This window comes from Mustelus asterias, unplaced genomic scaffold (genome assembly GCF_964213995.1).
Source record: "Mustelus asterias unplaced genomic scaffold, sMusAst1.hap1.1 HAP1_SCAFFOLD_1162, whole genome shotgun sequence".
NCBI lineage: Eukaryota > Metazoa > Chordata > Chondrichthyes > Carcharhiniformes > Triakidae > Mustelus > Mustelus asterias.
Window position 1 is genome coordinate 81,649 of NW_027591107.1, and position 13,352 is coordinate 95,000.

Here is a 13,352-nt window from a genome sequence, read left to right on the forward strand (position 1 = left end):
TGGGTGTGGGTGCTGGGTGTGGGTGCTGGGTGTGGGGGTGTGGGTGCTGGGTGTGGGGATGTGGGTGCTGGGTGTGGGTGCTGGGTGTGGGGGTGTGGGTGCTGGGTGTGGGGGTGTGGGTGCTGGGTGTGGGGATGTGGGTGCTGGGTGAGGGGGTGTGAGTGCTGGGTGTGGGGGTGCTGGGTGTGGGGGTGTGGGTGCTGGGTGAGGGGGTGTGGGTGCTGGGTCTGTGGGTGCTGGGTGCTGGGTGTGGGGGTGCGGGTTCTGGGTGTGGGGGTGTGGGTGCTGGGTGTGGGGGTGTGGGTGCTGGGTGTGGGGGTGGGGGTGTGGGTGCTGGGTGTGGGTGCTGGGTGTGGGGGTGTGGGTGCTGGGTGTGGGGGTGTGGGTGCTGGGTGTGGGGTGTGGGTGCTGGGTGTGGGGTTGCTGGGTGTGGGGGTGTGGGTGGTGGGTGTGGGTGCTGGGTGTGGGGGTGTGGGTGCTGGGTGTGGGCTGTGGGTGTGGGGGTGTGGGTGCTGGGTGTGGGGGTGCTGGGTGTGGGTGCTGGGTGTGGGGCTGTGGGTGCTCGGTGTGGGGGTGCTGGGTGTGGGGGTGTGGGTGCTGGGTATGTGGGTGCTGGGTGTGGGTGCTGGGTGTGTGGGTGCTGGGTGAGGGGGTGTAGGTGCTGGGTGTGGGGGTGGGAGTGCTGGGTGAGGGGGCGTGGGTGCTGGGTGTGGGGGTGTGGGTGCTGGGTGAGGGGTGTGGGTTCTGGGTGTGGGGGTGTGGGTGCTGGGTGTGGGTGCTGGGTGTGTGGGTGCTGAGTGAGGGGGTGTGGGTGCTGGGTGAGGGGTGTGGGTGCTGGGTGTGGGTGCTGGGTGAGGGGGTGTGGGTGCTGGGTGTGGGTGCTGGGTGAGGGGGTGTGGGTGCTGGGTGAGGGGGTGTGGGTGCTGGGTGTGTGGGTGCTTTGTGTGGGTGTGCTGGGGGTGGGGGTGTGGGTGCTGGGTGTGTGGGTGCTGGGTGTGGGTGCTGGGTGTGTGGGTGCTGGGTGTGTGGGTGCTTTATGTGGGTGTGCTGGGTGTGGGGGTGTGGGTGCTGGGTGTGGGTGTGTGCGTGCTGGGTGTGGGGATGTGGGTGCTGGGTGAGGGGGTGTGGGTGCTGGCTGCGAGGGTGTGGGTGCTGGGTGTGGGTGCTGGGTATGGGGGTGTGGGTGCTGGGTGAGGGGGTGTGGGTGCTGGATGCGTGGGTGTGGGTAGGGGTGTGGGGGTGTGGGTGCTGAGTGTGGGGGTGTGGGTGCTGGGTGAGGGGATGTGGGTGCTGGGTGAGGGGGTGTGGGTGCTGGGTTTGGGGTGTGGGTCTGGGTGCTGGGTGTGTGGGTGCTGGGTGTGGGTGCTGGGTGTGGGTGTGTGGGTGCTGGGTGTGGGTGCGGGGGTGTGGTTGCTGGGTGAGGGTGTGTGGGTGCTGGGTGTGGGGGTGTGGGTGTGGGGGTGTGGGTGCTAGGTGTGGGGGTGTGGGTGGTGGGTGTGGGTGCTGGTTGTGGGGGTGTGGGTGTGGGGGTGTGGGTGCTGGGTGTGGGGGTGCGGGTAGTGGGTGTGGGTGCTGGGTGTGGGGGTGTGGGTGCTGGGTGTGGGGGTGTGGGTGCTGGGTGTGGGGATGCTGGGTGTGGGTGCTGGGTGTGTGGGTGCTGGGTGTGGGGGTGCTGCGTATGGGGGTGTGGGTGCTGGGTGTGTGGGAGCTGTGTGTGGGTGCTGGGTGTGGGGGTGGGTGCTGGGTGTGAGTGTGGGGGTGCTGGTTGTGGGGTTGAGGGTGCTGGGTGTGGGTGCTGGGGATGTGGGTGCTGGGTGTGGGGGGGTGGGTGCTGGGTGTGGGGGTGTGGGTGCTGGGTGTGGGTGCTGGGTGTGTGGGTGTGGGTGCTGGCTGTGGGTGCTGGGTGTGGGGGTGTGGGTGCTGGGTGTGGGGGTGTGGGTGTGGGTGTGCTGGGTGTGGGGGTGTGGGTGCTGTGGGTGTGGGGGTGTGGGTGTGCTGGGTGTGGGGGTGTGGGTGCTGGGTGTGGGGTGCTGGGTGCTGGGTGTGGGTGCTGGGTGTGGGGGTGTGGGTGCTGGGTGAGGGGGTGTGGGTGCTGGGTGTGGGGGTGTGGGTGGTGGGTGTGGGGGGTGTGGGTGCTGGGTGTGTGGGTGCTGGCTGTGGGTGCTGGGTGTGGGGTTGTGGGTGCTGGGTCTGGGTGTGCTGGGTGTGGGTGCTGGGTGTGGGGGTGTGGGTGCTGGGTATGTGGGTGTGTGGGTGCTGGGTGTGGGTGCTGGGTGTGTGGGTGCTGGGTGTGGGGGTGTGGGTACTGGGTGTGGGTGCGGGTGTGTGGGGGCTGGGTGTGTGTGCTGGGTGCGGGTGTGTGGGTGCTGGGTGTGGGTGCTGTGTGTGGGTGTGGGGGTGCTGGGTGTGGGTATGTGGGTGCTGGGTGTGGGGGTGTGGGTGCTGGGTGTGTGGGTGCTGGGTGTGGGGGTGCTGGGTGTGGGTGCTGGATGTGGGTGCTGGGTGGGGGGTTGTGGGTGCTGGGTGTGGGGGTGTGGGTACTGGGTGTGGGAGTGCTGGTTGTGGGTGCTGGGTGTGGGTGCTGGGTGGGGGGTTGTGGGTGCTGGGTGCGGGTGTGTGGGTGCTGGGTGTGGGTGCTGTGTGTGGGTGTGGGGGTGCTGGGTGTGGGTATGTGGGTGCTGGGTGTGGGGGTGTGGGTGCTGGGTGTGTGGGTGTGGGTGTGGGGGTGCTGGGTGTGGGTGCTGGGTGTGGGTGCTGTGTGGGGGGTTGTGGGTGCTGGGTGTGGGGGTGTGGCTACTGGGTGTGGGTGCTGGGTGCGGGTGTGTCGGTGTGGGTGCTGGGTGTGGGGGTGTGGGTACTGGGTGTGGGTGCTGGGTGCGGGTGTGTGGGTGCTGGGTGTGGGTGCTGGGTGCGGGTGTGTGGGTGCTGGGTGCGGGTGTGTGGGTGCTGGGTGTGGGTGCTGGGTGTGGGTGCTGGGTGTGGGGGTGTGGGTGCTGGGTGAGGGTGTGTGGGTGCTGGGTGTGGGTGCTGGGTGTGGGGGTGTGGGTGCTGGGTGCGGGTGTGTGGGTGCTGGGTGTGGGTGCTGGGTGTGGGTGCTGGGTGTGGGTGCTGGGTGTGGGTGCTGGGTGCTGGGTGTGGTTGCTGGGTGTGGGTGCTGGGTGCGGGTGTGTGGGTGCTGGGTGTGGGTGCTGGGTGCGGGTGTGTGGGTGCTGGGTGTGGGTGTGAGGGTGTGGGTGCTGGGTGCGGGTGCGTGGGTGCTGGGTGTGGGTGCTGGGTGTGGGTGCTGGGTGTGGGTGTGGGGGTGTGGGTGCTGGGTGTGGGGGTGTGGGTGCTGGGTGTGGGGGTGTGGGTGCTGGGTGTGGGTGTGGGGGTGTGGGTGTGGGTGCTGGGTGTGGGTGCTGGGTGTGGGGGTGTGGGTGCTGGGTGTGGGGGTGTGGGTGCTGGGTGTGGGTGCTGGGTGTGGGGGTGTGGGTGCTGGGTGTGAGGGTGTGGGTGCTGGGTGTGTGGGTGCTGGGTGTGGGTGCTGGGTGTGGGGGTGTGGGTGCTGGGTGTGGGTGCTGGGTGTGTGGGTGCTGGGTGTGGGGGTGTGGGTGCTGGGTGTGGGGGTGTGGGTGCTGGGTGTGTGGGTGCTGGGTGTGGGGGTGTGGGTGCTGGGTGTGGGGGTGTGGGTGCTGGGTGTGGGTGCTGGGTGTGGGGGTGTGGGTGCTGGGTGTGGGTGCTGGGTGTGTGGGTGCTGGGTGTGGGGGTGTGGGTGCTGGGTGTGGGGGTGTGGGTGCTGGGTGTGGGTGCTGGGTGTGGGGGTGTGGGTGCTGGGTGTGGGTGCTGGGTGTGTGGGTGCTGGTTGTGGGGGTGTGGGTGCTGGGTGTGGGTGCTGGGTGTGGGTGCTGGGTGTGTGGGTGCTGGTTGTGTGGGTGCTGGGTGTGGGGGTGTGGGTGCTGGGTGTGGGGGTGTGGGTGCTGGGTGCTGGGTGTGTGGGTGCTGGGTGTGTGGGTGCTGGGTGTGGGGGTGTGGGTGCTGGGTGTGGGTGTGTGGGTGCTGGGTGTGGGGGTGTGGGTGCTGGGTGTGGGGGTGTGGGTGCTGGGTGCTGGGTGTGTGGGTGCTGGGTGTGTGGGTGCTGGGTGTGTGGGTGTGGGTGCTGGGTGTGGGTGCTGGGTGTGTGGGTGCTGGGTGTGGGGGTGTGGGTGCTGGGTGTGGGTGCTGGGTGTGGGGGTGTGGGTGCTCTGTGCAGATGTGAGTGAACTGTCTGCTCCCCGTCTCCCCGCAGGTTTTTTCTGACCCGGAGACATCTCGGAGTTCGGTCCCCGGGGAGCAGGCCGGAGTCTGCAGCGCCCTGGGGTCACAGGTCATCGAGGCAGGGTCGCTGGGGTCAGAGGTCGGCGAGAGATGGTCAATGGGGGAGGAAGGTGCCCACCCCCTCCTCCAGCTGGCGCTGCCCACTGCAGAGGGGGATGATGACCTCGGCTGCTCAGTGCCCCCCGTCCCCCCCTCCTCGCCCCCTGGCTCCATCCAGACATCACCCCCTCCCAGTGCGGAGCTGAGCCCCAGGCTCTGGGCCCTGATAGAGCGAACCCACAGCCAGGCTTCAGACCCAGAGATCACCCTGAAACACCCACACCAGGAGCGTCTGGCCCAGGAGGAGCGTCTGGCCCAGGAGGAGCGTCTGGCCCAGGAGGAGCGTCTGGCCCAGGAGGAGCGTCTGGCTGAGGAGAAGCGTCTGGCCCAAGAGGAGCGTCTGGCTGAGGAGAAGCGTCTGGCCCAGGAGGAGCATCTGGCCCAGGAGGTGCGTCTGGCCGAGGAGAAGCGTCTGGCCCAAGAGGAGCGTCTGGCTGAGGAGAAGCGTCTGGCCCAGGAGGAGCGTCTGGCTGAGGAGAAGCGTCTGGCCCAGGAGGAGCATCTGGCCCAGGAGGTGCGTCTGGCCGAGGAGAAGCGTCTGGCCCAAGAGGAGCGTCTGGCTGAGGAGAAGCGTCTGGCCCAGGAGGAGCGTCTGGCTGAGGAGAAGCGTCTGGCCCAGGAGGAGCATCTGGCCCAGGAGGAGCGTCTGGCTGAGGAGAAGCGTCTGGCCCAAGAGGAGCGTCTGGCTGAGGAGAAGCGTCTGGCCCAGGAGGAGCATCTGGCCCAGGAGGTGCGTCTGGCCGAGGAGAAGCGTCTGGCCCAAGAGGAGCGTCTGGCTGAGGAGAAGCGTCTGGCCCAGGAGGAGCGTCTGGCTGAGGAGAAGCGTCTGGCCCAGGAGGAGCGTCTGGCAGAGGAGAAGCATCTGGCCGAGGAAAAGCGTCTGACCGAGGAGAAGCGTCTGGCTGAGGACGAGCGTCTGGCCGAGGAGAAGCATCTGGCTGAGGAAAAGCGTCTGGCTGAGGAAAAGCGTCTGGCCGAGGAGGAGCGTCTGGCCGAGGAGGAGCGTCTGGCTGAGGAGGAGCGTCTGGCCAAGGAGGAGCGTCTGGCTGAGGAAAAGCGTCTGGCCGAGGAGGAGCGTCTGGCCGAGGAGGAGCGTCTGGCTGAGGAGGAGCGCCTGGCCAAGGAGGAGCGTCTGGTCGAGGAAAAGCGTCTGGCCGAAGAGAAGCATCTGGCTGAGGAAAAGCGTCTGGCCGAGGAGGAACGTCTGGCACAGGAGAGGCGTCTAGCCGAGGAGGAGCATCTGGCAGAGGAAAAGCGTCTAGCTGAGGAGGAGCGTCTGGAGGAGAAAGAGCGTCTAGCCAAGGAGAAGCGTCTGGCGGAGGAAGAGTGTCTAGCCGAGGAGAAGCGTCTAGCCGAGGAGAGGCGGCTAGCCGAGGAGAAGCATCTAGCCGAGGAAGAGCGACTAGCCGAGGAAGAGCGTCTAGCCGAGGAAGAGCGACTAGCCGAGGAAGAGCGTCAAGCCAAGGAGAAGTGTCTCGCCGAGGAGAAGCATCTGGAAGAGCGTTTAGCCGAGGAAGAACGTCTAGCCGTAGAGAAGTGTCTGGAAGAGTGTCTAGCCGAGGAGAAGCATCTGGAAGAGCGTCTAGCCAAGGAGAAGTGTCTAGCCGAGGAGAAGTGTCTAGCCGAGGAAAAGCGTCGAGCTGAGGAAGAGCATCGAGCTGAGGAGAAGCGTCTGGAAGAGCGCCAAGCGGAAGAGAAACGTCTAGACGAGGAGAAGCATCTAGTTGAGGAAGCGCACCTAGCCAAAGAAAAGCATCTAGCCAATGAAGAGCGTCTAGCCCAGGAAGAGCGTCTGGAAGAGCCTCTGACTGAGGAGAGACTGGTCGGGCAATGGGCAGATGAGGAATGTCTCGCTGAGGGAAGGGGTCTGACAGACGAGGGGAGTCTAGCGAGCCGATGTCTGGCAGAGGAGGAGGACTATCTGGCAGCTCAGAAGTCTCAGCGAGTCAAGTGTGAGGAGCCGTCTTGTTTGGAAGCAGACGTCTCCCGTTCCTCAGACTGGGGCCTCTCTGAGTCCTTTGAGTGGTCGACCCCTCGAGCTGTGGAACGGGCCTGGGAGCAGGAAGGCAGAACTGGCCACTCACCCTCTGCCCAGCCAGGGACTGGGCTGGACAGGGAGACGGAGCGTCTCGGGGACGGGGAGACGGAGCGTCTGGGAGACGGGGAGACGGAGCGTCTGGGAGACGGGGAGACGGAGCGTCTGGGAGACGGGGAGACGGAGCGTCTGGGAGACGGGGAGACGGAGCGTCTGGGAGACGGGGAGACGGAGCGTCTGGGAGACGGGGAGACGGAGCGTCTGGGAGACGGGGAGACGGAGCAGCTGGGAGATGGGCAGATGGAGCGCCTGGGAGACGGGGACATGGAACGTCTCGGAGATGGGAAGACAGAGCGTCTCGGAAACAGGGAGACAGAATGCCTCGGAGACGGGGAGACGGAGCGTCTGGGAGACGAGGAGACGGAGCGACTCGCACCCTCAGGTGAATTGTCCGAGACCGGGAGAGACCGGGAACCCCAGCCCTCCGCCGTGGAGCAGCCAGCGGCCGGGGAAGGGGCTGCAGGGACCCCCGGGCGTCCCGACAAGACCACCAGCGAGGGGGGAGACACGGTCAGCGGACGGAGTGAGGGACCAGGTGACTGTGAAGCGAATGGAGCAAGCGGAGAGCGCAGACAGGTAATGGAACTGGGGCGTCCCCTTTAACTCTGCAGGCGTACTGTCCCTTTAACCGTGCTGCTGAGGGTGTACTGCCAGGGAGCGTGTCCTATTCCTTTAGATCATGTCCTGTCCCTTTAACTGGGCTGTAAGGTCTGTACCTTCCCTTCAACTGTACTGGAAAAGTCATTCTGGAGAGTTGTTTTGGTAATACAGCTGGAATTACACAGCATGTCGAAGCTTTTAACCTTGCACTCATCAGGTCACTTCGCAAGGTCACTTCTGCATAAGCAGAAAACAACAATCTATACTCTATGAGAGCGCTGATTGGGTAGCAAGTGGACTCTGATTGGCCAAGGTGTAGCCATGGGGAACGCACCAGTTGATGGTGGCTGACAGTTAACTGCCCAGCATCATCTGAAATTTAAACCAGGCAGCTTGACCCTGGTTGGTCGAGGTGTTGCCCTGGGGGGGAGTAGCTTAGCGAATGTCTGAAACCTATTGTGTTTCGCTGGAACAGGTACAATGTGCGCGCACGCACGTGAGACAAAAAGCTTCAACTGGTCCCTTATTTTCAGCACAAAGTTCTCCAGGTGTGTACTGTCCCTTTAACTGTGCTGGAGATGCTGCCCTGTCCCTTTAACCGTGCTATGGTGGCCACCCAGTCCCTTTAAGACCTCTGATGGTGCCTTTCCTCTGAGTGCACCAGCGAGGACCTTTTCACACAATCCCGACCGTACAGAAAGAGGCCATTCGGCCCATCGAGTCTGCACCGACCACAATCCCACCCAGGCCCTATCCTTGTAACCCTGTGCAGGTTAGGGGGATTGGCCGTGATAAATTGCCCCTCAGTGTCAGGGGGATCAGCAGGGTAAATGTGTGGGGTTACAGGGGTAGGGCCTGGGTGGGATTGTGGTCGGTGCAGACTCGATGGGCCGAATGGCCTCCTTCTGCACGGTCGGGATTCTGTGAAAAGGTCCTCGCTGGTGCACTCAGAGGAAAGGCACCATCAGAGGTCTTAAAGGGACTGGGTGGCCGCCATAGCACGGTTAAAGGGACAGGACATCTTCTCCAGCACAGTTAAAGGGACACTACAGACTCTATAGTTCCGTGAAAGGGACAGTTAAACAGACAGGACACTCTCTGGAGCACGCTTAAAGGGACAGGGCACCAGCTCCAACGCAGTTAAAGGCACAGTACACACCCTGGAGAACTTTGTGCTGAAAATACGCGACAATAGAATCACAGAGGTTTCCAGCATGGAAACAGGCCCTTCGGCCCAACTTGTCCATGCCGCCCTTTTTTTTAAAACCCCTAAGCTAGTCCCAATTGCCCGCATTTGGCCCATATCCCTCTATACCCATCGTACCCATGTAACTGTCTAAATGCTTTTTAAAGGACAAAATTGTACCCGCCTCTACTACTGCCTCTGGCAGCTCGTTCCAGACACTCACCACCCTCTGTGTGAAAAGATTGCCCCACTGGACCCTTTTGTATCTCTCCCCTCTCACCTTAAACCTATGCCCTCTAGTTTTAGACTCCCCTACCTTTGGGAAAAGATATTGACTATCTCGCTGGTCTATGCCCCTCATTATTTTATAGACCTCTATAAGTTCACCCCTCAGCCTCCTACACTCCAGAGAAAATAGTCCCAGTCTATCCAGCCTCTCCTTATAACTCAATCCATCAAGTCCCGGTAGCATCCTGGTAAATCTTTTCTGCACTCTTTCTAGTTTAATAATATCCTTTCTATAATGGGGTGACCAGAACTGTACACAGTATTCCAAGTGTGGCCTTACCAATGTCTTGTACAACTTCAACAAGACGTCCCAACTCCTGTATTCAATGTTCTGACCGATGAAACCAAGCATGCCGAATGCCTTCTTCACCACTCTGTCCACCTGTGACTCCACTCTCAAGGAGCTATGAACTCTCCCCAGTTAAACCTTTTTATCTCTCGCAAGTGCGTCCTGTGCCTTCAAGGCCGGCGGCACCTGTGCGTCCTGTCCCTTTAAGGCCTGCCCTTTTTAAGCCTCCGTCTGTGACTCCTTCCCCTTTAAGGTGAGTGATGATGTGGCCTGCCCCTTTAAGGCTGATGATTGCTTGTCCTGTCCTTCTCCTGAAGCTGGTTCTGTGCGTCCTGTCCCTTTAAAGCTGGCATGGTGCGTCCTGTCCCTTTAAGGCTGGCACTGTACATCCTGTCCCTTTAAGGCCGGCACTTTGCATAGAACATAGAACCTGGAACATAGAACAGTACAGCACAGAACAGGCCCTTCGGCCCACGATGTTGTGCCGAGCTTTATCTGAAACTAAGATCAAGCTATCCCACTCCCTATCATCCTGGTGTGCTCCATGTGCCTATCCAATAACCGCTTAAATGTTCCTAAAGTGTCTGACTCCACTATCACTGCAGGCAGTCCATTCCACACCCCAACCACTCTACCTACCTCTGATATCCTACCTGTATCTCCCACCATGAACCCTATAGTTATGCCCCCTTGTAATAACTCCATCCACCCGAGGAAATAGTCTTTGAACGTTCACTCTATCTATCCCCTTCATCATTTTATAAACCTCTATTCACTCTCCCCTCAACCTCCTCCGCTCCAGAGAGAACAGCCCTAGCTCCCTCAACCTTTCCTCATAAGACCTACCCTCCAAACCAGGCAGCATCCTGGTAAATCTCCTCTGCACTCTTTCCAGCGCTTCCACATCCTTCTTATAGTGAGGTGACCAGAACTGCACACAATATTCCAAATGTGGTCTCACCAAGGTCCTGTACAGTTGCAGCATAACCCCACGGCTCTTAAACTCCAACCCCCTGTTAATAAAAGCTAACACACAATAGGCCTTCTTCACAGCTCTATCCACTTGAGTGGCAACCTTCAGAGATCTGTGGATATGGACCCCAAGATCTCTCTGTTCCTCCACAGTCTTCAGAACCCTACCTTTGACCCTGTAATCCACATTTAAATTAGTCCTACCAAAATGAATCACCTCACATTTAGAACATAGAACATAGAAAGTCACAGCACAAACAGGCCCTTCGGCCCACAAGTTGCGCCGATCACATCCCCACCTCTAGGCCTATCTATAGCCCTCAATCCCATTAAATCCCATGTACTCATCCAGAAGTCTCTTAAAAGACCCCAACGAGTTTGCCTCCACCACCACCGACGTCAGCCGATTCCACTCACCCACCACCCTCTGAGTGAAAAACTTACCCCTGACATCCCCCCTGTACCTACCCCCCAGCACCTTAAACCTGTGTCCTCTCGTAGCAACCATTTCAGCCCTTGGAAATAGCCTCTGAGAGTCCACCCTATCCAGACCCCTCAACATCTTGTAAACCTCTATCAGGTCACCTCTCATCCTTCGTCTCTCCAGGGAGAAGAGACCAAGCTCCCTCAACCTATCCTCATAAGGCATGCCCCCCAATCCAGGCAACATCCTTGTAAATCTCCTCTGCACCCTTTCAATGGCTTCAACATCTTTCCTGTAATGAGGTGACCAGAACTGCGCGCAGTACTCCAAGTGGGGTCTAACCAGGGTCCTATAAAGCTGCAGCATTATCTCCCGACTCCTAAACTCAATCCCTCGATTAATGAAGGCTAGTACGCCATACGCCTTCTTGACCGCATCCTCCACCTGCGAGGCCGATTTAAGAGTCCTATGGACCCGGACCCCAAGGTCCTTCTGATCCTCTACACTGCTAAGAATGGTACCCTTCATTTTATACTGCTGCTCCATCCCATTGGATCTGCCAAAATGGATCACTACACACTTATCCGGGTTGAAGTCCATCTGCCACTTCTCCGCCCAGTCTTGCATTCTATCTATGTCTCGCTGCAACTTCTGACATCCCTCCAAACTATCCACAACACCACCTACCTTGGTGTCGTCAGCAAACTTACCAACCCATCCCTCCACTTCCTCATCCAGGTCATTTATGAAAATGACAAACAGCAAGGGTCCCAGAACAGATCCCTGGGGCACTCCACTGGTCACTGACCTCCATGCAGAGAAAGACCCCTCCACAGCCACTCTCTGCCTTCTGCAGGCAAGCCAGTTCTGGATCCACAAGGCAACAGCCCCTTGGATCCCATGCCCTCTCACTTTCTCAAGAAGTCTTGCATGGGGGACCTTATCGAACGCTTTGCTGAAGTCCATATAGACCACATCCACCGCTCTTCCTTCGTCAATGTGCTTGGTCACATTTTCAAAGAACTCAACCAGGCTCGTAAGGCACGACCTGCCCCTGACAAAGCCGTGCTGACTACTTTTGATCATACTAAACTTCTCTAGATGATCATAAATCCTGTCTCTCAGGATCCTCTCCATCAACTTACCAACCACTGAGGTTAGACTCACCGGTCGGTAATTTCCCGGGCTGTCCCTGTTCCCTTTCTTGAATATAGGGACCACATCCGCAATCCTCCAATCCTCCGGAACCTCTCCCGTCTCCATCGACGATGCAAAGATCATCGCCAAAGGCTCCGCAATCTCCTCCCTCGCCTCCCACAGTAACCTGGGGTACATCCCATCCAGTCCCGGCGACTTACCAACCTTGATGCCATTCAATAGTTCCAACACATCCTCTTTCTTTATGTCCACATGCTCGATCCTTTCTGTCCTCCGCAATCCAGCAGTACAACCACCCAGATCCCTTTCCACCGTGAATACCGAGGTAAAGTATTCATTAAGCACCTCCGCCATTTCTAACGGTTCCGCACAAACTTTTCCCCCTTCACCTTTTAAGGGTCCTATGCCTTCACATCTCATCCTTTTACTCTTGACATATTTGTAGAAAGCCTTGGGATTCTCCTTAATCTTACCCGCCAAGGTCTTCTCATGACCCCTTCTCGCTCTCCTAATTTCCTTCTTAAGCTCCTTCCTACATCGCGTATACTCCTCTAAATCCTTAACACCTCCTAGCTCTCTGAACCTTCTGTACGCCTCTCTTTTCTTATTTACCAGGTTCATCACAACCTTCGTGCACCACGGTTCCCGTACCCTACCAACACCCCCCTGTCTCATCGGAACGTTGTCATGCAGAGCTCCAGACAAACATTCCTTGAAAATCCTCCACTTTCCTTCGGTACTTTTCCCCAAGAATGCCTCCTTCCAATTTACCCGTCTAATTTCCTCCCTGATGACACTGTATTTCCCTTTACTCCAGAGAAACACTTTCCTAGCCTGCCTGACCCTATCTCTTTCCAATGCTATCGTGAAGGAGATAGAATTATGATCGCTATCCCCAAGATGTTCACCCACCGAGAGATCCTCCACCTGTCCAGGTTCATTAGCCAGCACCAGATCAAGAACAGCCTCTCCTCTAGTAGGCTTATCCACATACTGTGTCAGGAAACTCTCCTGGACACACCTAACAAACTCCTCTCCATCCAAACCCCTAGCCCTAGGGATATTCCAATCTATGTTTGGGAAATTAAAATCTCCCATCACGACAACTCTGTTATTCCTACATCTCTCCAGGATCTGTTTCCCCATCTGCTCCTCAACATCTCTGTTACTATTGGGCGGCCTATAGAAAACACCCAGCAAAGTTACCGACCCCTTCCTATTCCTAACCTCCACCCACAGAGATTCCGTAGTCAGTCCCTCCACGGCGTCCACCTTCTCTACAGCCGTGACACTATCCCTGATCAACAGTGCCACTCCCCCCCCTCTCTTGCCTCCCTCCCTGTCCTTCCTGAAACATCTAAAACCTGGCACCTGAAGCACCCAGTCCTGTCCCTGAGACATCCAAGTCTCCGTAATGGCCACCACATCACAATTCGAAGCAGCAATCCACGCTCCAAGCTCATCCACTTTATCAGGGTTAAACTCCATTTGCCATTTTTCAGCCCAGCTTTGCATCCTATCTATGTCTCTTTGCAGCCTACAACAGCCCTCCACCTCATCCACTACTCCACCAATCTTGGTGTCATCGGCAAATTTACCGATCCACCCTTCAGCCCCCTCCTCTAAGTCATTAATAAAAATCACAAAGAGCAGAGGACCAAGCACTGATCCCTGCGGCACTCCGCTAGCAACCTGCCTCCAGTCCGAAAATTTTCCATCCACCACCACCCTCTGTCTTCGATCAGATACAGTAAGAAGTTTACAGGTTTATTTGGTAGCAAAAGCCACATGGTGGCTTTTGCTACCAAATAAACCTGTTGGACTTTAACCTGGTGTTGTTAAACTTCTTACTGTGTTTACCCCAGTCCAACATCGGCATCTCCACATCATTTTGATCAGACAGCCAGTTACCTATCCAATCGGCCAACTTTCCCTCTATCCCACACCT

General features: G+C 58.7%; 1 protein-coding gene across 1 annotated transcript in view; it reads left to right on the top strand.

Annotated features, from left to right (window-relative positions):
• Positions 1 to 13,352, top strand: part of LOC144487958 (uncharacterized) — a gene marked incomplete at its 3' end in the record, with an annotated part of 100,166 nt that overhangs the window by 67,049 nt on the left and 19,765 nt on the right. The window contains exon 5 of the mRNA XM_078206002.1: positions 4,265 to 7,063. Coding sequence (XP_078062128.1) covers positions 4,265 to 7,063 — 2,799 coding nt within the window. The remainder of the gene's footprint in view (positions 1 to 4,264; positions 7,064 to 13,352) is intronic.